The sequence below is a fragment of the Rattus norvegicus genome, chromosome 16 (assembly GCF_021556685.1).
Source record: "Rattus norvegicus strain SHRSP/BbbUtx chromosome 16, alternate assembly SHRSP_T2T, whole genome shotgun sequence".
Classification (NCBI taxonomy): domain Eukaryota; kingdom Metazoa; phylum Chordata; class Mammalia; order Rodentia; family Muridae; genus Rattus; species Rattus norvegicus.
The window spans coordinates 17,154,984-17,178,124 of record NC_141549.1 but is presented as its reverse complement, the minus strand read 5'-3'; the positions used below and the strand labels follow the sequence as shown (position 1 = coordinate 17,178,124).

General features: G+C 44.5%; 1 protein-coding gene and 3 pseudogenes across 4 annotated transcripts; 1 reads left to right on the top strand and 3 right to left on the bottom strand.

Annotated features, from left to right (window-relative positions):
- Positions 1 to 1,321: 1,321 nt before the first annotated feature.
- Positions 1,322 to 2,068, bottom strand: Plekhf2-ps2 (pleckstrin homology and FYVE domain containing 2, pseudogene 2; annotated as a pseudogene).
- Positions 2,069 to 6,495: 4,427 nt separating this feature from the next.
- On the bottom strand, positions 6,496 to 10,437 carry LOC108353113 (ubiquitin-conjugating enzyme E2 variant 2 pseudogene; annotated as a pseudogene).
- Positions 10,438 to 11,587: 1,150 nt separating this feature from the next.
- Positions 11,588 to 12,822, top strand: LOC148000415 (DNA repair protein Ku70 pseudogene; annotated as a pseudogene). The gene has a single exon (XR_015640530.1). The product of XR_015640530.1 is annotated as a DNA repair protein Ku70 pseudogene (transcript).
- A 4,522-nt stretch (positions 12,823 to 17,344) lies between these two features.
- On the bottom strand, positions 17,345 to 20,852 carry Sftpa1 (surfactant protein A1). 3 transcript variants are annotated; one of them, NM_001270647.1, is given in 5 exon segments: positions 17,345 to 18,527; positions 18,769 to 18,846; positions 19,723 to 19,842; positions 20,030 to 20,436; positions 20,816 to 20,852. In NM_001270647.1, coding segments are annotated over 4 exon segments (747 nt in total). In that variant the 5' UTR covers positions 20,202 to 20,436; positions 20,816 to 20,852; the 3' UTR covers positions 17,345 to 18,150.
- Between the last annotated feature and the right edge of the window lie 2,289 nt (positions 20,853 to 23,141).

The window sequence follows — 23,141 nt, the reverse complement described above, 5'->3', positions numbered from 1 at the left end:
AAGTGAATAACATTCGAAATGTAAATAAGAAATACTCAAGTTAATAAAAAATAACAAAAACAAAAACAAAACAAAACAAAAAAACAAAAAAATTGTTTTGGGCTTCATAACTCTGTAAAATACAACACCATGTTGTAAATCAAGGCAATTTCTCTCTCTCTCTCTCTCTCTCTCTCTCTCTCTCTCTCTCTCTCTCTCTCTATCACACACACACACACATACACACACACACACACACACACACACACACACACACACACACACGATAATGCTTGCAGACAGGGAATCTAGTCAGACTCTGATCTCTTCCAGATCTATAAGACTCCATGTTCCACTGTGAGAATTTTCTTAAAACTTTTGATTTTTGCCAGGTGGTAGTGGTGCCTGGGGAGGCAAAGGCAGGTGGATTTCTGAGAATTCCAGGCCAGCCTGGTCACACGATGGAGTTCTAGTACAAGCAAAGCTACACAGAGTAACCATGTGTGGAAAAAAAAAATAAAGGTTTCCTTAGATTTTTCCTTTGAGACATAATGCAAATTAAATAAAGTTATATGTAAAAATACCGTAGGAAAGTGGAAGCTAATGAATATTCTGCTTCCATACTAGTGATGAATTTCAAATAAGTTCCCGAGAGCGGCAATCTTAAACATATATGTGGCCGTTGTAATTGGGTGCGTAAAAGAGGTAAAAATATAACCACAACGATTTTATGAAAAAATATGTATTCATCTAAGAGTGGAAACACCTCTGGCAGCTGTCAAATAAATACTCTTACCTACATCCATCAACACTCATTCTCCACTTGTAAGAGCACCGGCGTGTTTAAATCCATCAAAGAAGCAAGAAGGTCAGGCTGACGTTGATTTTGCCACAGTAGGGCACTGCTTGGTATTGAGAAAAGAGAAGTAATAAAGCATCTCCGAGCCATGTTCCGTCACTGGTGTCTTAACCATCTCGTAGAATGCTTGGGGGAAAGCCAGGGATATCAATCACAACGTACTAATGTTCTCATCATTCCGTGCTTTCAGTTTTTCCACATCCGGGGGGAAAATGTAATGCAAGATCTGTTAAATAAACATCTTTTCCAACGTACAAGAAGCTAATCTAGAAATATGGAGAGTAGAGAGCCAAGAGCCTATCAGATGTATTTGCAACAGTCTGTCCCTGTGAGAGTGCAGAGGGCTGCTTTCTACAGGATAGAGGCACAGAGGGTAAGACCTTCTCAGGCAGTCATGGCCAGAGCAAAACTCAGAGAGCCAGGAATTCCCCCAAAGCTGAATCTCAGGCAGTCAGACCCAATTAAATACTTCACAGCATGTCTTCAGTCACTGCTATTATCGTCATTGTCAGATGCGTCATTTAAGAGACTTCAACGACTGACAGCAAGAGTCTGGTCTAGTTGGCTGACACGTGGCCATGTCCCCAGTGGAAAGCAGGTCATAGCAGAAGTCACAAATCCACACATGCTTAGAAGACTGGCTGGGAAGAAGAAATCTCTTTTCAGGGCAGGGACCACAGAAAACAAAGCTACCTTTTCGGCAACGGTGCCGCCGATTCACTGGTGTGAACTTTGCTTTCTGACAGCGCACACACGCACAGGCCTCAGAGTCGGGAACCCAGACAGCAGTGTGCTCGGTGCCTGGCGTCTTCCCACTTTTGGAGAGTAAATCACGGACACACTTACTTATGCGATTCATCCACAATGACTTCTCCGTGGCAGCGGCAGCGGCGGCATAAACTGCAAGCGACTCAAGGAGTCCTAATAAGCCATCCATTTCGTAATTCTCCTTCGTCTTTGATGGGATCAGTGGTGACATTTTCCAAGGGAATAATATGTTACTTGTTGTATTTTTTTTCTTCTGGATAACAATATTGCCGCATACAAGAATATCATTAAACAAGAAAAACTGCCTCGCTTTCGGGTTCTTTCGGCACAGCTTAGCCAATACTCCTTCTCCAATAAGCGCCCGTCCAGGGATGGTCCAGGCTGACCAGATGTTCCAAAACAGTTCTGCACAATACTTATGAGTCTCGTGTTTGCTTCACTGTTTTCCAGGCGACCCACCATCTTTTTTTTTTTTTTTTTTTTCTTTTTTCTTCAGAGCTGGGGACCGAACCCAGGGCCTTGTGCTTGCTAGGCAAGTGCTCTACCGCTGAGCTAAATCCCCAACCCCTCGACCCACCATCTTTTGCTAATAACCCGGCTGTGCGTGGGCGATGGCACCGAGGGTGCGACTCCTCCTCCTCCTCCTCCTCCTCCTCCTCCTCCTCCTCCTCCTCCTCCTCCTCCTCCTCCTCCTCCTCCTCCTCCTCCTCCTCGCTGCCGACTCCGGGGTGTGTGTGTGGGGGGGGCAGGAAGCGGGGTTGGGAGACTCTGCCTAGCAGGGTGTGTGGAGCCCCACGAGGCCCGAGTGGTCCAGACGCAGCGGGCACGGCCGCTTGCAGGTGACTTCCAAGATACTTTTTTTCCATAAGAAACAGACATAGATATTGTAGCAAACGTTCTCAATCGGGCATACACAGAAACAATGGCGATAACCAAGTCTGAAAAGAGTTAAGAGACAAGCAACTATATGCCTGGGTTATTAGGAGGGTTTCAGTGAACTACTAAGCCCTCGTAGCTACTGCATGTTGTCCAGAGCTGAGGGTTCTGACACAGTAGATCTGTATGATTCGATATGGCTTGTATGAGCACCTTAATACAAGAAGGTCCAACCTGCTGCTGCTTGCTGGTACCTACCGTTACCACACAGTGCTGCCAGAAGCCAAGAATTACCAGTAGCTGTTAAGTGCTGGGGCCTCTGGAGATTAAAGCCAATCATATGCCTCCAATCATAGGCCCAGAGCCATTCTCTTGGCTATAGTAATAACCTTCTACCTTCAGGGTTTGGAGTCTTAAAGCTCTGGTCTGCCACTCTACACACTCTTTCTTGGCTGTTAGAACTGAGGATCGTCAGCACTGAAAGAGCCTTACTTTGTGTGCTAATGGTTCCCACTCAGGAGGAATAAGAGAACCCAGGTTATTGGTAATCTGCCTGCCTGGCAGAGTTTTCAACCTGCCAGTGCTCGAGAAAGCTCTGTAGAACACATGAACCCTTAGCACTGTGTTCTTGGAGCAGCCCCTGTGGCTACCCTTGTAGAGCCACAGCTGGGCTCATTCACCAGTGCTGACACTTAGCACTGGTTAGGCAGGAACTAGATACGGTTCACTTTACCCCAGAGAATAGCCCAGGCCTGGGCACATAGGAAGGACACAGTGAGAGATGAAGGAGAGAAGTTTGGCAGCTAACAGACAAGATTGGGGCTCCTTGAGTTGAGTTTCTAGGAGTGTCCAGTGCTTACAGTCAGAGGCTGATCAAGTGGCCCAAGTCCCTGCTGTGACCTTTGATGCCAGCTTTCCTCTAAGTTCACACCCAGTCACTGGAACTCTGTCTTACCAAAGAACTTGAGAGGTTTGATTTCCTCAGAACGAAGTGGGCCCAGGCCACTTCCTGTGACTCCGTGGTTGCTATTTTGGCTTCTCAAGGGCCATCAGTCCATGTTTACTCAAGACACCATGTCCTCTCCTCATTCCTGTTAGAGGAAGCCTGCCAGGTACCTAGAAGGGCCCCTGTGGTTAGGAAGATGCCTTTTGGGGTTGTGTTTTTCACTGTTGGTACAAACCACTGGGCCCAGAGGCTCAGAAGAAAAATGCTATTTAGTTCATATAGCCAATGAGTAGATTACTCATAAAAACAGGGATTTCAAACTTAAAAGTTTACATAAGACTCTACTCTAAATGTAGCTGAAGTGAGAGAGAGAGAGAGAGAGAGAGAGAGAGAGAGAGAGAGAGAGAGAGAAGAGTATCTATGAGCAAAGAAAGAGTAAAAAGATTTTGATCTGCCTTAGGTAATGGCACATGCTGGTCACCATCCTTGGAAGTGTAATAGGAGACCATTCTGAGTTGTACAGTGAGTTTCAGGCCTCCCTCTGCTGCATCCTAAGACATATGCCAAAAACCAAACAAAAGGAAGGAAAAGGGAAGGATGATTACCATTAATGAACTAAATAAAGTAAGGAAAAAAATCCAGAAATTGTAGTAAAATATAAATTGGTTATATAAGTAAATAACTATTTGGCAGACATGTCCCTGGTGCTTTAAATACGTTTGCTTATTTCTTTTTATAGAATTACACGCCTATGCTCTTTGCTGAAGTCCTTTGTAGAAGGGCCCACTTGGGCCTGGAGAATAAACAGTCAGCTCTTTTGGTATTTGTCTTGGCTTCATGACTGAGCAAGTTGGAAGGAAGCAGCCACCTCAAGGGTCCTCACTGGTTAAATGTGATGTATTTGTTTCTTTCCCAGCCCTAGGAAGAACATGCTAGCAGGATCATTGCATGAACAGAATAGATATGAACTCACCTAGACGTTCTGCACAGAGCACTTGAGTCCAGGCAAATGCAACCGATATTTTCAAAGCTTAGCACAAAGTGCAGGAAAAGAAAAAAAGAGAGTGTTGTAAGCATCTGAGATAGTGACTTTTGTCGATATCTGACGTGTCAGATAGGTACTAATACCAATGACTATAGAAACAGTATAATCCGTTAGCAAATCAGGAAGGAAACGGAATGTTATGCTGATATAGATATTGTTAATAATATAAATCTATGTTGTGTTCAACAGACCTTATAGCAGTCTGAAAATTTGATAAAATTGATATTAGAAGGCAATTTTAAATTTTTTAAGTTGCTGGGCAGTTGTGGTGCACGCCTTTAATCCCAGTAATCTGAAGACAGAGGTAGGTGGATCTTTGAATTCTAGGCCAGCCTGGTCTACAAATTAAGTTTCAGGACAGCCACAGCTACACAGAGAAACACGGACTCAAAACAAGCAAGCAAGCAAGCAAACAAACAAAAAACAAAAAACAAAAGACGAAAAAAATTGTTTAAGTTGGCCTAAGGAATGTTAGAATGACTGATATATTATTAACCATAAAGTATTGAAATAGACACTATCTATTTCTCTATCTAGACTAATTAGAAAGTCACTATGAAGTTTTAAGATGAATTTTATTAAATCTTTAGAGATCATGTCTTCCTCCTATAAAGGGCTGGAATGAGAGGGAAACCGTACCCAAATGAGTAGCTAAAAGTTGTTAATCAAAACCCGAAAGTTCCTAACAAATGACGAGAACTCTTATTTATCTTTGTATTTCCACGAATTCTTTAAGATTTAAGAGAAAGAACTGGAAGAGCTTGAAGGGGCTCGCGACCCCAAAAGTACAACAATGTCAAGCAACCAGAGCTTCCAGGGACTAAGCCACTACCTAAAGACTATACATGGACTGACCCTGGACTCTGACCCCATAGGTAGCAATGAATATCCTAGTAAGAGCACCAGTGGAAGGGGAAGCCCTGGGTCCTGCTAAGACTGAACCCCCAGTGAACTAGACTATGGGGGGAGGGCGGCAATGGGGGGAGGGTTGGGAGGGGAACACCCATAAGGAAGGGGAGGGGGGAGGGGGATTTTGCCCGGAAACCGGGAAAGGGAATAACACTTGAAATGTATATAAGAAATACTCAAGTTAATAAAAAAATAAAAAATAAAAAAAAATTTAAAAAAAATTAAAAAGTAATAATAATTGATAAAAAAAAAAGATTTTATTTTTTTCCTGAAGACACATTCCATGTTTTATTTACATCTTAATACTAACTTTCGCCTCAAAAACACATATTCACACTCTTATTTCCTTTTTGTTGACTTCACTTAAAACTTCTAAGCATGTTTTATTAAACGAAGACTGTAAACAAATTATCATGTCCATTACATGTAACAGCTTTTTTTTTTTTTATTTTTTTTCTTGTTTTCGGAGCTGGGGACCGAACCCAGGGCCTTGCGCTTGCTAGGTAAGCGCTCTACCACTGAGCTAAATCCCCAACCCCATGTAACATCTTTTAACAGGAATTCAAAACCCCATCTTTTTATTATAAATGCAGGCATCAAAACCTGTGATAAAAACATAGGATTAACCTACGTTTGACACTAACAGTAGTCAGCGCCCACACCGCTTCAAGAACTAACACAGTTGGTGACTAATCATTATGTCTGTTACTTTAAACAATTCCATCTGCAGCTCTCAATGTGGTGGATAAAGCCTGCCGGTTCTGTTCGTCCTTCTTGAGACTTTACCTTCAGAAAAACAAAGGTTCCGGTGGCACCTGACACTCCTTCGCCATGCTTCTGTCTTGACAACCCGACTTCCATTTTGAATGCTTCAGGTTCATGTTTAAATGACAGCGCTTTAAGAAGAGAGAAGAAAATTGTGCTGCACTCCTCTTGTTACCAGGAAACATAATAGGTGCACATACATTAAATATATTCTTACAACTGTCCAGGTCATGCTCACCAGCTGCAGTTCTCTTGCTTAATGTGTGGGTGTTTTGCATGGTGGTATTTAATCAAGACACTAACACGAGTAGAAGTTTGCTGATTTACGACGTTCGAGAGCCACTAAAATTAGTTGTACATCTGTCCTTCTGGTGGCTGTGGAAGCTTCATATTTTCTTTGAACATCGTAAGAGGTCTTAGCTCTTGAAGTACAACTTTAATGCTATAGGAATTTTGCCATTTTGCTATACTCGTATGCTCCGTGCATCCACCATCCCACTAGAACTATTGATTCCATTCATATTAATCTTTGTTACATATCTAACTGATGGAGGACCTTCTGGGTGTTTAGATCCCCATTCTACCTTCGGGTTATATATTCTGTCTTCATAGCTTGTCCTTGGTGGCCCAATAATCATGCCTGTCCACCTTGTAAGTGTTATGTCTTCATCATCTTCAAGGTCCCAGCTAACTGTACCATCACCTACTCCTTTTTGTCCTTCTTCAAATTCTTCCAACTAGCGAAAATTATGAGGAACTTTAACTCCTGTGGAGACCACTACCAGATGCACGGACCTTAAGATTTTATAAAATGGATTTTAACTATTTTTACCCCTCTTCCTGATCTTCTTCCTCCTCCTAACTCTTCCCAGGTCTACCCCTAACTCCTTATCCCTTCAATTTCCCAGTTATCTCCTCCTCCCCCTCCCCTTCCTCTTCTTCCTCCTCCTTCTCCTCCTCTTCATCCTCCTCTTCTTCTTCCTCCTCCTCCTCCCCCAAAACCTATCAAGTCAAATTTGTGTTGACCATCTATTCCTGGGTACGGGACTGTCCACTGGAGTGCAATCTCCTATTAAGAGCCATACTCTTAAAGAAAGCAGATTATTCTTCCCCAGAAACACCAATTATCAATAGTTCCCCAGTTATGAATAGGGTCTCATGACCTTTTCTCAGCCCATGCCAGAATGTTGGCTGGCTTGATCTTCCACAGGTCTTATGCAGGTAACCACAGCTGCTGTGAGTTGAGCACAGCAATCCCATCATGTCCAGAAGATACTCTTTCACCCCAGTCTTCCCAGGCCTCTGGCTTTTGCGATCTTTACAGCCCCTTTGTCTGTGCTTGTTTCTGAGTACTGGAGAGAGAATGTCACATATAGATGTCATGTTTATGGCCACGGAAAGTCATTCTTAGCACCTTGTGACTTTCTGTGCTAATCACCATCCACCGTACAAAGAAATTTCACTGAGGAGGTCCAAGAGCTGCACTAATCTATCCGTGAAAAGACGTGAATCTAAAAGGAAGTCTGACACTATGTCCACTTAGGATAACAATAATAGTGGGTTTGCCTTTGGAGCCTAGAAACTCCCCAACTGTTGAGGTTTGTTTGTTGCTATGTATTGCAATGTTAAATACTGGCCCCCAAGGTCTGGTCGCCCTGAGAAATGAGGAGATCTTCATGTACATTAAGTGATGCTACATAACCTTGCCCCACAAGTTATCCCTGATTGGTCGATAGAGATGCCTACAGCCTGTAGCTAGGCAGAATAGAAGTAGGCAAGGCTTTGGTTCCTGAGCTGGGGTCTGAGGCCGAGACCAGGAGGAGAGAAGAAGAAAGAAGACATCATCAGGTAGGTGAATCATGAAAACATAGCCAAGAGGGCTGGCCAATTGGAATAAGAACAGCCCAAGCATAACATGTCAAGTGATATCTTGGGGTTATTGACAGGGAAGTAGACAAAATAGCATAAAGTGTTGATATCTTCCCAGCCCTAGTGCTGCTTTAAATATAAAGGTTTATGTCATTTGTTTGGAACTAAATGATCTAACTTGGGATAGAAGCCCCCCTTAGATATTTACCCAACCTTGGGTTCTTAGCTAGATTTACCATACCAGATACACCTTTGCTCCTGTGGAGCAGGCCTTAAATCCAATCAGAAAGTGGTTGGTTGTCCCAATAACATTCATGCTGTTCTTGTACTCATGGGCATATATTTCTACTCCACTCATTATTGTGGTTCACAAAGTTTACATCCGGTTAAGATTGTTAACAATTTCCTCCCATTCCCCATCACCCTATGTAGGACCTTGTAGTACTCTGAAAGCCTAGCCACCATTGGGAATGCTTTCTGATCAGTGCCAAATTGATTTATCCATGTCCTCTCATCACTGTGTGTAGTGTCACAAAACAGTGTCCTACTGTCAAATTCTGGTAGGCAGGCAAGAGCATTAGCTTGTGCTGCTTTAGGAGACTCTGGGACGCGGGACCAACAACTTGAATGGAAGTGTCCTACATATGTCATTGGACTTTTTATCTGGAAACCTATAGCTTCCGTTTTCTGAGAGGAGCATCACATGCTGTCTTAGTCAGGGTTCCTATTCCTGCACAAACATCACGACCAAGAAGCAAGTTGGGGAGGAAAGGGTTTATTCAGCTCACACTTCCACACTGCTGTTCATCACCAAAGGAAGTCAGGACTGGAACTCAAGCAGGTCAGGAAGCAGGAGCTGATGCAGAGACCATGGAGGGAGATGTTACTTACTGGCTTGGTTTCCCTGGCTTGCTCAGCTTGCTCTCTTGTAGAACCCAAGACCACCAGCCCAGGGACAGCACCACCCACCATGGGCGGGGTCCTCCCCCCTTGATCACTGGTTGAGAAAATGCCTTACAGGTGGCTCTCATGAAGGCATCCCCACAACTGAAGCTCCTTTTTCTGTGATAACTCCAGCTTGTGTCAAGTTGACACACAAAACTAGCCAGTACACATGGCTGTGTTAAATAAGTCCAATTAAATGCTCTTATATGAATATATATTCAAATATATATTCTTATATCTTATGTGCATATATATATTCAAATGTATGTGTGAAGCTTATAAAGCAGTAAGATTCTATATGAACTGTTTCAAACACCCTTCTTATTAGCTATTCCTCTTCCCCACATCCTCTTCTGATATACCTACCAAGAAGCTTCCTCTCTTCAAGGAGGAAGAGAAATCTTAAGGAATATGTGTGTATCTGTATACGTATCTTAGGGTTTCTATGGCTGTGAAGAGACACCATGACCACAGCAACTCTTATAGGAAGCATTTCATTAAGGCCGTCGTACAGTTCAGTCCGTTATCATCATGTTGGGAAGCATGGGTCACACAAGCAGACATGGTACTGGAAAATGAGCTGAGAGTTCACATAGCTCAGTCAGCAAACAGCAGGAGGAGAGTGAGACACTGGGCCTCAGTTGAGCATCTGAAACCTCAAAGACCACCCCTTGTGACACACTTCCTCCAAAAAGGCCACACCTCCAAATAGAACCAGTCCCTATGAGCCTATGGGACCATTTTCATTCAAACCATCACAGTGTGTGTGTGTGTGTGTGTGTGTGTGTGTGTGTGTGTGTGTGTGTAGAAATACAAATACAAGATGACATAATATAAAAATTCACTAGAGCCTACCAGCACACCTATAGTATGGCCTCTGGAATTTGACTTTCTGCTTTCACTAGTCTATAAAGTGGCTGTGTGAGAACTGGTAAATATTTTTTTTTACCTTCATATACTTCAATATTCTATTGTATGGTTTTTGGTAGTGGTCCTGGTGGTGGTGGTGGTGGTGGTGGTGGTGGTGGTGGTGGTGGTTGTTTCAGTTTTTTGTTTTTTTGTTTCGTTCGTTTGGTTTAGTTTTTTTTTTTCTCCTTTTTTTCCCCCCGAGACACAGCTTCTCTGTAGCCCTGGCTGTTGTGGGAGCCTCTCTGTAGACCAGGTTGGTTTTGAACTTAGATATCCACCTGCCTCTCCCTCCCAAGTGCTGGGATTAAAGGCACTGAGCCACCACCACCAGGCTAATATTCCATTTTATAATCGAAAAAGAAAAATAGCATCTAGAGTGGAGTCCCTGGCAAAGAGCAAAGGTCATGAGACCTTTACTACCAGACTGATAGGCATTTTCCCTCCTTTCGTCACACAGATATAGGCCAGATTAGACCAGATTAAAAGTAGATAAAAGCAGGTTTATTAGGGGGCAGCTCTCAGGTTGGCTCACCAATCTCACAGGCGGCGGTCAGTGAAGTAGCACATCTGGGCTAAAGCAAGAGGGCTCTGTAGAGAATAGGTGAGGAGTGACGATATGCCAGCTAGGAGCTTGGATTGTGTCTACACGTGGTCAAATACTGAGCCCCTGGGTAGGCACTCTTGGGTGGGCTGCCAGAAGTGGGGAGACAAGGAGTGATGACTTGTTAGTCTGGAGTTTTCTTCAAGAAGTCAGGGGAGTTTTCTCTATGCAAGCAGGGTTGTGAAAAAGAGGGCAGACGGGGTTTCACAGCTTGAACACGGGATGAGCAGGGGTTCCAGCCTAACACAGGATATAATAAACCCATATAATAAAAAAATAAACCCATATAATACATTAAGTTAATACACATAAAGTTTTAGTAAAAGTCTCGATTCGGATGTGTACAAGCTTAACACTTGAAGCTCACTCTGTTCTCAACACTAGTACAAGATTTCAAATTCTACACATACTCTCCTCAAAGACCCCTGTAATGCCAGACTCCTGGGTTTGATTTAAAACACACCCCAGATGAGCTTGTCCCTAGCCTTGTAGTTAAGATTTCTTATTTTACATTCAACACCCCATTGCAACCAAAAAATGATGACGGGGTTTGAAGCTGATGCTTCTCGAAGTAAAGGGTAACTTGTGGGCTCTTCTCTTGCTTTTCTTTCTTTCTTTTTTTCTTTTCTTTTTTTCAGAGCTGGGGACCAAACCCAGGGCCTTGCGCTTGCTAGGCAAGCGCTCTACCACTGAGCTAAATCCCCAACCCTTCTCTTGCTTTTCTTGCATGTGATTGTTTTTGGTAACCATATTAGTTTGGAGATGATGTCCCTGAAGCCCTAAGAAGTCAGGTTCACTTAATATGCTCAATAAACCAAGTAAAAGAACCAGATTAACAGTAAGAACCAGAAAAGGGAGATTTATTCAATGTAGTCATATTAGAAATAGGGACAAAGAGACCCAGCGACCCCCTAAGTGGATTTTCATGGTTCAGGCATGAGATTAAAGTTTAAGAAGGCCTTCTTTCTTTCTTTCTCTCTTTCTCTTTCTTTCTTTCTCTCTCTCTTTCTTTTTCTTTCTTTCTCTCTTTCTCTTTCTTTCTTTCTTTCTTTCTTTCTTTCTTTCTTTCTTTCTTTCTTTCTCTCTCTCTTTCTTTCTTTCTTTCTTTCTTTTAGCATGAGGTTAAAGTTTAAGCTCGGCAAAGACGTAGCACTCATGGTGGGCGTTTATAACTTGGTCCAGAAAGCTAACAAGCCTTTTCCAGTGAGGCTGTATCGAGAAACAAACGAACCAGTGAAAACCAAGACAAGGACTTTTAATGTAAACACAGGCAGTCTGCTCCTGCCCAGTGATACCAAGCGGTCTCTGACTTTTGGGACGCGTCAGATTGTGCTGGAGAAAGAGGAAACAGAGGAGCTGAAGCGGTTTGATGAGCCAGGTTTGATTCTCATGGGCTTTAAGCCCATGGTAATGCTGAAGAACCACCACTACCTGAGGCCCTCTCTGTTCCTGTACCCAGAGGAGTCCCTGGTCAACGGGAGCTCAACCTTGTTCAGCGCCCTGCTCACCAAGTGTGTGGAGAAGGAGGTCATAGCAGTGTGTAGATACACAGCCCGAAAGAATGTCTCCCCTTATTTTGTGGCTTTGGTGCCACAGGAAGAGGAGCTAGATGATCAGAACATTCAGGTGACTCCCGCAGGCTTCCAGCTTGTCTTCCTCCCTTACGCCGATGACAAGCGGAAGGTGCCCTTTACGGAGAAGGTGATGGCCAACCCGGAACAGATAGACAAGATGAAGGCCATTGTTCAAAAGCTCCGCTTTACATACAGGAGCGACAGTTTCGAGAACCCAGTGCTGCAGCAGCACTTCCGGAACCTGGAGGCCCTAGCTTTGGACATGATGGAGTCGGAGCAAGTGGTAGATCTGACACTGCCCAAGGTTGAAGCCATAAAGAAAAGACTGGGCTCCCTGGCAGATGAGTTTAAAGAACTTGTCTACCCTCCAGGTTATAATCCTGAGGGAAAAATTGCCAAGAGAAAAGCAGACAATGAAGGTTCTGCAAGTAAAAAGCCCAAGGTAGAGTTATCAGAAGAGGAGCTGAAGGACCTTTTTGCCAAGGGCACACTGGGCAAGCTCACTGTGCCTGCACTGAGGGACATCTGCAAGGCCTATGGGCTAAAGAGTGGACCGAAGAAGCAGGAACTACTCGAGGCTCTCAGCAGACACTTGGAGAAGAACTGACTAATGATCACACGCCCAGCCACCTTCCACACTGCAGTCAGGCCAAGCTAGGTGTTAGCTACAGAGAGCCACCTAACAGAAAATGCAAGACCTTCACCATGGAGTGCTGCCCTCCCACCTCACTGTGCCTTACTCTGTGAATAAAGAGCTCTAACTTAAAAAAAAAAAAAGTTTAAGAAGGCCAGAATTATGATAGCCAAGCAGTCCTAGTCAAGGTCTGGTCCCACTCATCTTCAATCCAAAGTCATCTTGACTCCCACCTGCTGTATAAGGTGGTGTAAAGACTTGTCAGAATTCCTCTTGAGGAAGCAAAGCCCTTCTCTGGCTAGCATCATGCTTCTCCCTTTTCCTTCTCCCAACATGAGATTCCTGGAAGAAATTCTAATCCCCTGAGATACTTTCTTTCATTGTCCAATAGCTAAGGGAGTAACACAAGAGTCAGTGTAGGATCTCTTCACTCCTTCTAGACTTGTGTGATGGTCACATGAGGTTGTAGACATGGATGTTGCTTTAAGTTACATGAAAGATGATGAAAACTTTGGTGCAAAGGTGAGACACGTCTGTTATTACAGGGAATTACTAGCCAGGGAAGATATTGTTGTTTCCCAGAACATACTGACGGGTTGTGTCTGATTGTTCTGTGGCTTCTGACAGTTCCTCTTGGGAACTAATTCCTTCGGAAAAAAGACTTTGTGTGAACCTCCCACCCAAGCGTGGCTCAGATGTGGGTGTACGTCCACAGTGTCTTGTTACTGGGGTCTTGTGTTTTAGGGAGCAACTGCTCATGTGTAGTGGATAAATGACACGGTGCTTCTGTGATTTGGCATCACACAGCCCAGAAGAAGGTTTCTCTGAGCAGTGAGGCAGGTCCACATTGTCCTAGCATGGTGCAGCTCAAAGTTTCCTCCGTCCTTCTGTTTTATTTTTTTGATGGCTGTTGTCAGTTGGTTTTTATTTATTTTTCCACTTTATTTTTTGAGATTATAATAACAATATTTCTCTCTTCCCCTTCTTCCCTCCAAACATTCCCATATACCCCTCCCTGCATTTCAAATTCATGGTCTCCTTTTTTGCTAATTATTATTATACTCCTAAATATAACCTACCCAATGTAAATAATGTTTCTTGCATGTATGTTTCCAGGACTGACCTTTGACACTGGACAACCAATTTATGTGCTTGTCTCTGAGGAAGATTGTGTCTCCCACTTCCAGCTTGCCTCGGTTGCCTATAGTTCTTTGTGTAGGTTTGAGGCCTCTCATTTCTTTTTTCCCCCATGACTCAGCCACAAAAACACCCTCTGCTGGTTCAGCACTTAATTGCTCCTAGAACTGGGAATGATTCTTCCTCCTCCTTTAATCAGGGAATCTTAGGCAATATAAGCATCCTCACTCATAAAGATTAGAAGGATGATCTCCTGGGCAAAGGATACTAGGGGAAAGGATACTTTTCACTATACAAGTTCAGAGGTCACCCAAGAGTGGTCAGCTTCCTTTTTTTCACTTTACTCTTCATTGAACTGGAAGTGGGGGGTTTGTAATACTCTTAACGAGCAGCCTCCTCTCTCCAGGCCCAGTGGTGGCAATCTTGGAGTCCTTCTTTAGGCTCGGTATCTCTGAGGCTCAGCTGAGCACTGAATGCCATCACCCAGGCCTGGGAACTATCGCCACCCACTCTTTACCTTCTCTGTGCTGTAGCCCAAAGAAAATGCCTGGGAATCTTGACCAAGTTCAACATATACATTCTTGACTTAAACAAACCAATGGACCTTGGTGAACTAGGGCTACAGTTAGTGGCTGCCTAGTAGTACAGGGCAGTCTACATTTTATCCCTAGCCCTACAAAAATAACTGAAAATGAATCTTAGAAGACTAAGGAAACGTGGGAGCTTCACTACCTTGGTGCCAGGTATCTCTTAGAAACCTAAAACATGCAATTTAAAAAAAATTACAAAATGGGTTTTACTATGATATTTTCATACATGCATAATTTGTACAGTTCCGTGTGTTCATCTCTTGGTTTCCTTCCCATCTCCCACTGCTTCCTGCCTATCTGATTGTGTGTGTGTGTGTGTGTGTGAGTGTGTGTGAGTGTGTATGTGTATGTGTGAGTGTGTGTGTGTGTGTGAGTGTGTATGTGTGACTGTGAGTGTGTGTATATGTGTGAGTGTGTGTGAGTGTGTATGTGTATGTCTGTGTATGTGTGAGTGTGTGTGAGTGTGTATGTGTGAGTGTGTATGTGTATGTCTGTGTATGTGTGAGTGTGTGAGTGTGTGTGAGTGTGTATGTGTGAGTGTGTGTGTGAGTGTGTGTATGTGTATGTATGTGTATGTGTGAGTGTGTGTGTGAGTGTGTATGTGTGAGTGGGTGTGTGTGTGAGTGTGCATGTGTGAGTGTGTGTGTGAGTGTGTATGTGTGAGTGGGTGTGTGTGTGAGTGTGTGTGTGAGTGTGTGTGTATATGAGTATGTGTGTGTATGTGTGAGTGTGTGCTTGTGTATGTGTGTGTGTTGGGTATGTACACAAATGTACAAAGATATATTTAAATAAAGTTTGAATCTGGCTTAGTTCACCTAACATGTTGCTTACAGTCTTGCAGTTTCCCTGAAGATAATTCTGTTGCTCTTTATGTTAGAATACAACTCAATTTTGGACATATGCCGTGCTTTCTTTGTCTATTCATCTGTTGATGAATACCTAGGCTGATCTCATAATTTAGCTTTGTGAATATTGACACACTAAGTGGTCATACACAGCTATCACTGTGTTATATGAATTCAGAACATCCATTCAGGAAAGATGTGACAATGAGTATTCACTGGTGAAGTATTAGAAATTCTCCTATGACACATTAGGAGAACACATACACACACGTATGTTTTATATCCTCCAGTGGATGGCCCCACATCCATGCATACATGGACAACACATGCACTAAATGAAGTTAGTGGTTTAAGAAGAGGACATGAAGGATATATATATATATATATATATATGTATATATATATATATATATATATGAAAAACATCATTTTTTTCCTTCTTTTTTTTTTTTCTGGAGCTGAGGACCGAACCCAGGGCCTCGCGCTTGCTAGGCAAGCGCTCTACCACTGAGCTAAATACCCAACCCCTGAAAAACATCTATCTTTCTTTCTTTCTTTCTTTCTTTCTTTCTTTCTTTCTTTCTTTCTTTATTTATTTATTTCCAGAGCAGGGAACCGAACCCAGGGCCTCGTGCTTGCTAGGCAAGCGCGCTACCGCTGAGCTAAATCCCCAACCTCATCATTATTTATAAATGCGATGATTTATGTAGAAAACCAAAAAGAGTCACCTACACTGAAATATTAAGAAAAAAAAAAAGAATCCAAAAAGATGGTTGAATTAAAGATCAACTTTAAAAAATCATCCTTTCCCCCAAACCAGCAATAGCTCCCTAAAAATGTTTTAAAAAAACAATGTAGTTACAATGACGAGTAATGTCATAAAAATAGACCTAACAGGAAATGAGGCATCAACTTTCAAAGCTTTAGACTGTCGATCTATAAAACTGAGAATATGCATCTTTTTCTTGCTCTTTAGCTGTCAGGAACACCCCCCCCCCCAATGGTTTGTATGTTGAGTCCTCAGCACACAGGTTCGAAGACCAGCTTGGCAGTTACCATTCATGAAAGTGTAGGCAACGATTCTCTATCCGGCAGTTCCTGAGCTTCCTTTTGTCCAAGAAAACATGGAAATGTGCGGAGTGTCATATGAGGGAAGCACGGGAGACTTCTAGAGATAAGATGTGTAGGTGGCTGTCCCCTCAAGGCATAGTCACACCCTATGGATACCCGGAGTGTGGGTCATGGTCACGGTCCACCTAAATGGTGGAGCACATAATCCATTCCATGCACTTGAGAGTAGGATGTCTCATAGAAACCTGCGCCTTGAGTCCCACCTCCACCCATGGCACAGTAGATACCATCCCAGTGGCTGAGTAGGGGTGAAAAAGATGATGTCACTCCTCAATATGGACCATACGGGTGCAGATCTGGAGTTACCATGGCCCCAGCTGTAGAGGGCCGCAATACGTTCGCCACCATTAGTTGGCGCTGTCTTCCACTGCGCCCCACGTGGTAGGTCAGGATAGACTCCGCCATGGCAAGATGGCTCCAACCTTCGCCGCGCCAGCTGGCCCCCCCTTTCAGGTAGTTAACTGTGCGCATGTGCAAGAGTGCCTTCCTGCCAGGTCTTTGCCCATTCCGGGGCGTGCCTGATGAGATCATGAGTAACCAATCAGGTGTGGATGCGTGCGCGAGGGTTAAATAGGCGCGCCTGGCCGGCCCGCGGGGCTTCTTCATGAGATAGGAATAAAGTATCACTCATAGCAAGAATTTCTATGTCTCGTGTGCTTCTTGCCGGTGGAAAGTCGCGCGTGGGACACCCAGCCATCAGCATGGATGTCACGTTCTCCCTAATACCATTTTAGCTCCCATGACCCTATCTGTTTCTGTGGCACATTTAAAGATTCATTGATATCTAATAACAAATGTTATCAGTACTTATCAAGGTACTTGTATGCAGCACGTGATAAGTCTTTGCTGTAGTATTGTTAGAGGTAATGATTTTGGTAAGGAGAGTTTATTTGCATCCTGTAGTGAAGAAATAGGCTCAAAGAAAACAGCCCACAAAGCTTAACAGAAGATGGCCAAACACCTGGAATGCAGTTGACTTTAATGGAATAGCTGATTGAACTCACGAGAGGAGAAAACAGATTGCAGTTCGTATCATGAATGCCTCAGTGATGTAAAGTGAACTGAGGCTGTGTCTGTTAGCAGGAAATTACTTGAGTTGGGGTCTGGGCTGGGAAGGTCGTTCTCTCAAAACCCAGGGTGGCTGCTGTTAGTTCAAGAGGTCAAGATGGCACCTCCAGACCCAAGGAGGGAGCCATACATGCCAACCAGTGAGTTTATGTTCCCCCAGTACTACCTGGTCCTACCTGGTTCTCTGGCTTCTTAGAGACAATGTTTGCCTTGAAAGCCATGGATACAGATGGCACTGAATGTGGCCTGCACCCACATACTAGGCTTTCCCAGAAATCCCCTATGTTTAACCTGGACTTCTAAATCCTGGGACACCGAGCTACAGAAGGGTGGAAAGGTCAGAGGGCAGCACTTAGTTTAGAGGGTCCTTCCATGCTGGGTCTTCATGGCCACCATTTATAAATGAAGACTGGATAAAGTGAGGAAAAAGGAAGTATCTATCCATCTCATGGTCAAGGCCAAGGTTTACAATGGCTACCTTGAATGAACGCTCAGATGGGACTCTAGGGAAACACTCAGGATTGCTAATGAATATGGAGAAGTGTTTGGGAACTATGTGGGAGCGGGGTGACAAAAGATGCTTCTAATTCTGAAGGCCACAAGTAAATTTGCTTGAAAGGTAGTTGCAGGGTTTTACAGACCAGATGAATCATCAGGATAGAGGCAGTGTGAGGGTTCATCTTTTCGTCTAATTGCTTGATCAAAATTCACAAACAGCCAGCCGGTACTGCAGGCAGCCCCTATCATTCCATGTCCCATCTGTATACATTTCTACACACTTTTCTTTGCCCTGACCCCTGGGTTCTCCTGGGTACCAGTTGGTGTAGTTCACAGAAGCCCCATCCAGGTAGTGGAAGTCTCCAGGAGTCTGGTCTTCAATCATGCCCAAGTAGACATAGTTGTTGTACTTCTTCGCAATACTTGCAATGGCCTCGTTCTCCTCAGGAGTCCTCGGGACAGCAATGTTGCCTCCTGCTCTGGTACACATCTCTTTAATGGTATCAAAGTTGACTGACTGCCCATTGGTGGAAAAGACTTTATCCCCCACTGACAGCATGGATCCTTGCAAGCTGAGGACTAAGCAAAGGAGTCTGGGTTAGAGTCATGGATCCTGTTTCTCCATCTACTGCACTGACTTAAGCTCTTACCCTTAAGCTCTTTTCCACAATCTCTCCAACTCTGTTTTTCTCTCTGTTCGCATTCACCTAACAATTACTTATTGCTAGAAGGTACACTTTCCAGTGATATTGGGAATAGATCCTTTCTCTTACAGCATTGAGAGAGGTGTGCTCGGTGGGATGCCGAGCGGTCCCCTTACCTCCCATTGTTTGCAGAATCTGATGTTTGATCTCATAGAGTTCAGTCTGGAGCTCCTCATCCAGGTAAGCTGGAAATCCTGTGGAGACCACACATATGCAGGATGAGGGCAATCCAGCAAAGAACTCCACTTGCTCTAGACAGGTAGCCGCCAGCTGCGAGGCTGGAGTTCTGTCACCTAATGCTGTACTTAGAGCCCAGGGCCCCGTTTCCAGGGCCCAGAAGCAGACCTTCTTACACACCCATCTCTTTTTTTTTTATTTCTATATATTTTTTTTATTAACTTGAGTATTTCTTATATACATTTCAAGTGTTATTCCCTTTCCCGGTATCCGGGCAAACATCCCCCTCCCCCTCCCCTTCCTTATGGGTGTTCCCCTCCCAACCCTCCCCCCATTGCCGCCCTCCCCCCACCAGTCTAGTTCACTGGGGGTTCAGTCTTAGCAGGACCCAGGGCTTCCCCTTCCACTGACACACCCATCTCTTAATTGATCAGCTTTTCTGATCTGCCTTTCTATATCCTTTGACCGGCCCTTCATGTCCATCTATGAAAACAACCTCATCCCATATACTCTACCAGGATGAACAATGATGACCTCTGAACTCTTCAGAAAGGCCACTATACCGAGTGATACCCTGGGACTTTGGTCAGCATTTGGGATTCCTGATCACACTGTCTGCCTGGATTCCAGGTCCATATAGCCATGCCTACTTTTTAGGATGTCCAGAGCCTCAGCCCTAAGAAGGAGCCCTAGGCTTCCCAATGCTATCTACAGGACAGTCTTTCTCTTAATCAGTGACCATGATGCTTTTCAGTCTCTGAAGTGAGTTATTCAAACTCATGTGGTTTCTCGCTTTGAATCCACACTTTCTTAGGCTTAGCAGTGTGTCTTGAACCCTTCCTCCTATCCCTCATGTGACATCACTGCTTTCTATTGGCCCTGGTCCTGCTCACCTGGCAGGCCCCTTTCTCCAGGCTCTCCCTTGTCTCCACGTTCTCCAGGTGCACCAGGGGCTCCGGGCAGCCCATCGCGTCCAGGAAGACCTGGCATTCCTCCAGGAGGGCCCATGGGACCTACAGAGTGACGAGAACACAGGTCTATGGACCTCCATTAGCATGTGGGTGACTCACTTGTCCATCGGCAGGAATTTTGAAGACTACAGAAAAGTCCCTTCAGCTAGAGCCCTAGACGGAAGGTCACCAGAAAACAGGTCCTCATCCCTGAGCTAAGGATGGGTTCTCCTTAGCTCCCACACAGTACCTGGAGGTCCAGGGTCTCCTTTGACACCGTCTCTCCCGTCTCTGCCAGGCAGACCATGGTTTCCAGGAGCTCCAGGGATCCCAGGGCTTCCAGCACAAACGTCTGTCACATTGCACTTGATACCAGCGACAACAGTCAAGAAGAGGGTGAAGGCCAAAGAACACAGTGACATGGCTACTATCCCCAGTGGCTTCTGCTGCGGGAGGGAAGGACCATCAGCCAACCTATCACATTAGCATAGCTCTCCTCTGACCCCCATTCCTGCCGCACTTTGCAGGACCCAGGAACACAGAAGAACTCGACAGGCAGGTTCAAGTCGACCCAAGAAGACCCAAACTATTCCCAGTCAGAAATCCCCAGCACCATCTGGTATCTAAATCACACTGGATGCCTCTGACTTCAGATCCCTGAATAGAGAAGGAGAGCTTGGGTGAGTCAGAGGCCTGAGTCCTAAGAAGATTCTTGTCTGTTATAACTTCGCTGTGTAGTCCCCGGAAACTCACTGCCTCTCTCTGACCTTAGCTAATCCTGCCGTGCTCTGTAGACAATCCCGATAAGATTGTCTGTCAGGAGGTGTCTAGTCACCAGGTTACTCCACCTGCCCCTTGATGTTTTAAGTTCTATTGATTTGGGTTCTCGGAGAGAAAAGAGAAGGATTCACAGTCCTGCTAAACTGTCAGTCTTAAGCAATACCTCTCTGCCCAATCAGCCCTCAATTTGTATGTAGCTCTTGCTGCCAGAAACCCATATACCGATGGATACCCAAAGGCCAGTGGCTAAGCTTACCCACATACAGAGCCTGCAGGCTGTGTGGATATCTGCCTCCGGAGTCAGAGTGGACAAGTGGACAGCATCCTTTATAGACAGGTAGTCTGATAGCTTTCCCCACCCTCAGAGGCCCTATCACACAGGAGGGCCGGGCAGGAAGCAGCCATCTGTGTACACAGCTCAGTTTCCTTCAGCGCACTTAACAAGAAGAACACTTAGAAACCTCGAGGGGACCACAGAATTGCAGAAGGCAAACTCCAGATGTGCAGGAAGGGAATCTTTTTTTTTTTTTTTTGGTTCTTTTTTTCGGAGCTGGGGACCGAACCCAGGGCCTTGTGCTTCCTAGGTAAGCGCTCTACCACTGAGCTAAATCCCCAGCCCCGCACGAAGGGAATCTTTTTCTTGTCAAGGTCACCCTCTATTCTGAAGCAACGCATGTGGCTAGCGGCAAAAAATGAAAGGCTTTCCCAGGTTCTGATGAGATCCACTACCATTCAGGAAGGAAAGCAAACCACCTGAACAAACAAAACTATAACTACAATAAATAAATAAATAAATAAATAAATAAATAAATAAATAAAATCCATCAGTTAAGCTTGGCTCCTCTTTCGCCAATGGCCATAGGAAAGAAGCAGAAATGAAATACTAATGTTGGAAACTAATAAAAAGAATGGGAATAATAACGAGAAGATTGAAAGAAGGGGGACTAGGGGAAAGAAAAAATAATGAAGGAGTAAGGTTAAATAAAAAGCATGGGGAGAAAAGAGGAAGAAAATAGAGCAAAAAACACACTAAAAAATCCATTTACAAAACAAAAACACACAAAATCAAATAAAGGTAAGGAGGGGAGTGGAAGAATTAAAAAACACTTCTCAGAATAAAATAAAGTGTGCGGCAGGGCCTGAGGAGCTGGTTCAGTGAGTGAAGCACTTGTCATGCAAGTGTGAGGGCCCGAGATTGCATCCACAGGACGACAAGAAGCAGGGCTCGGTGGCACCTTGTGTCCCAGCCATCCTCTGTGCAGACAGGAAGCGGACACAGGGAGAACCCCCTGACTCTCCTGTCACGCAGCCTGCAGTGCTCAGTGGCAATGCAGACCCCACGGGAAACAAGGCGGATGGTGAGGGCGGACACTCAAGGTTGTCCTCCTGCTTCATGTGTGTGCGGTGCCGCAGGCGTGTCTGCACTCACACAGACAGGCAAGTAAGAGGTACGAACTGACGCACCACTGCCAACCAGGGACCCACAGACCAACACTGCAATAGGGCGCCGCCCTCCCGCCACTCAGATGGCGACTAACAAGCAACATGACGAGCAGCAAGAGCTGAGCAGGCAAAAAACCGGGAAAGCTCAAACCCGGAAAGCTCAAACCGGGAAAGCTCAAACCGGGAAAGCTCAAACGCTGCTGGCTGAATGGGGAACAGCACAGTGATTTCGGAAGACAACTGGGAGGCGCCTCCAAATAGGAAACAAAAACGTACTCTTAGGACGCAATTTAATTCCCGGCTGTACACCTAACACAGTTGGAACTGGGTATTCCGAGCCTGCGCACAGCTGTTCATATCGAAAGAGATAAACAGCCCCAGTGTTTATTCCAGACTCTGGGGTGAGCAACCGAAACGTGGCAGCCCATTGTTTACCCACAGGGAAGGATGCAAGTAAACTTTGAACGCATTTTGGTAAACTGACAGGTACAAAAAGCAATCTATGGAATCGTTCTAATTATATTAAATGCCTCGAGTAGGCAAGTCAATCCCATCGGAAAGTAAATAGTTACCACTAGTAGGTAAGGGAGAGAGAAGCTGAGGCGGACTGTTTAATACAGGGTTTTTGGGGGGAGTGTGAGGGGTGATAAAAATAATCTGGAATTAGATATTGGTAGTGATATAACATGTAAGGCCATTGGCTTACACACTTTTGAATGATGGAGTTTATAAAATGTATATTAATTTGTTTGTTGTTTTCTATAGCAAAGTGCTTGATTCCCAGACAGCGCATTAAAAAAAGGTAGCTATTTATCTAACAAGACCTTACCTATTGTGGAAAACCCTGGACCACAACGTAAAATCCTGGTAATCGTGGCGTTCAAGAGATGGCTCTGCAGTTTAAGAGCAGCGACTGCTCTTCCAGAGGACCCAGGTTCAATTCCCAACACCCACATGGCAGCTCACAATATCTGTGACCCAGTTCCAAAAGACCTGCCACCCTCACACAGACATACACAGGAAAAAACATCAATGCAAAATCTAAGAGAATATATAAACAAACAAAAAGTAAGCAAACAAAGAACCCACAAAAACATTTACTTATCAACAACTTTCTTAGATTTCAATGGACTGAATAT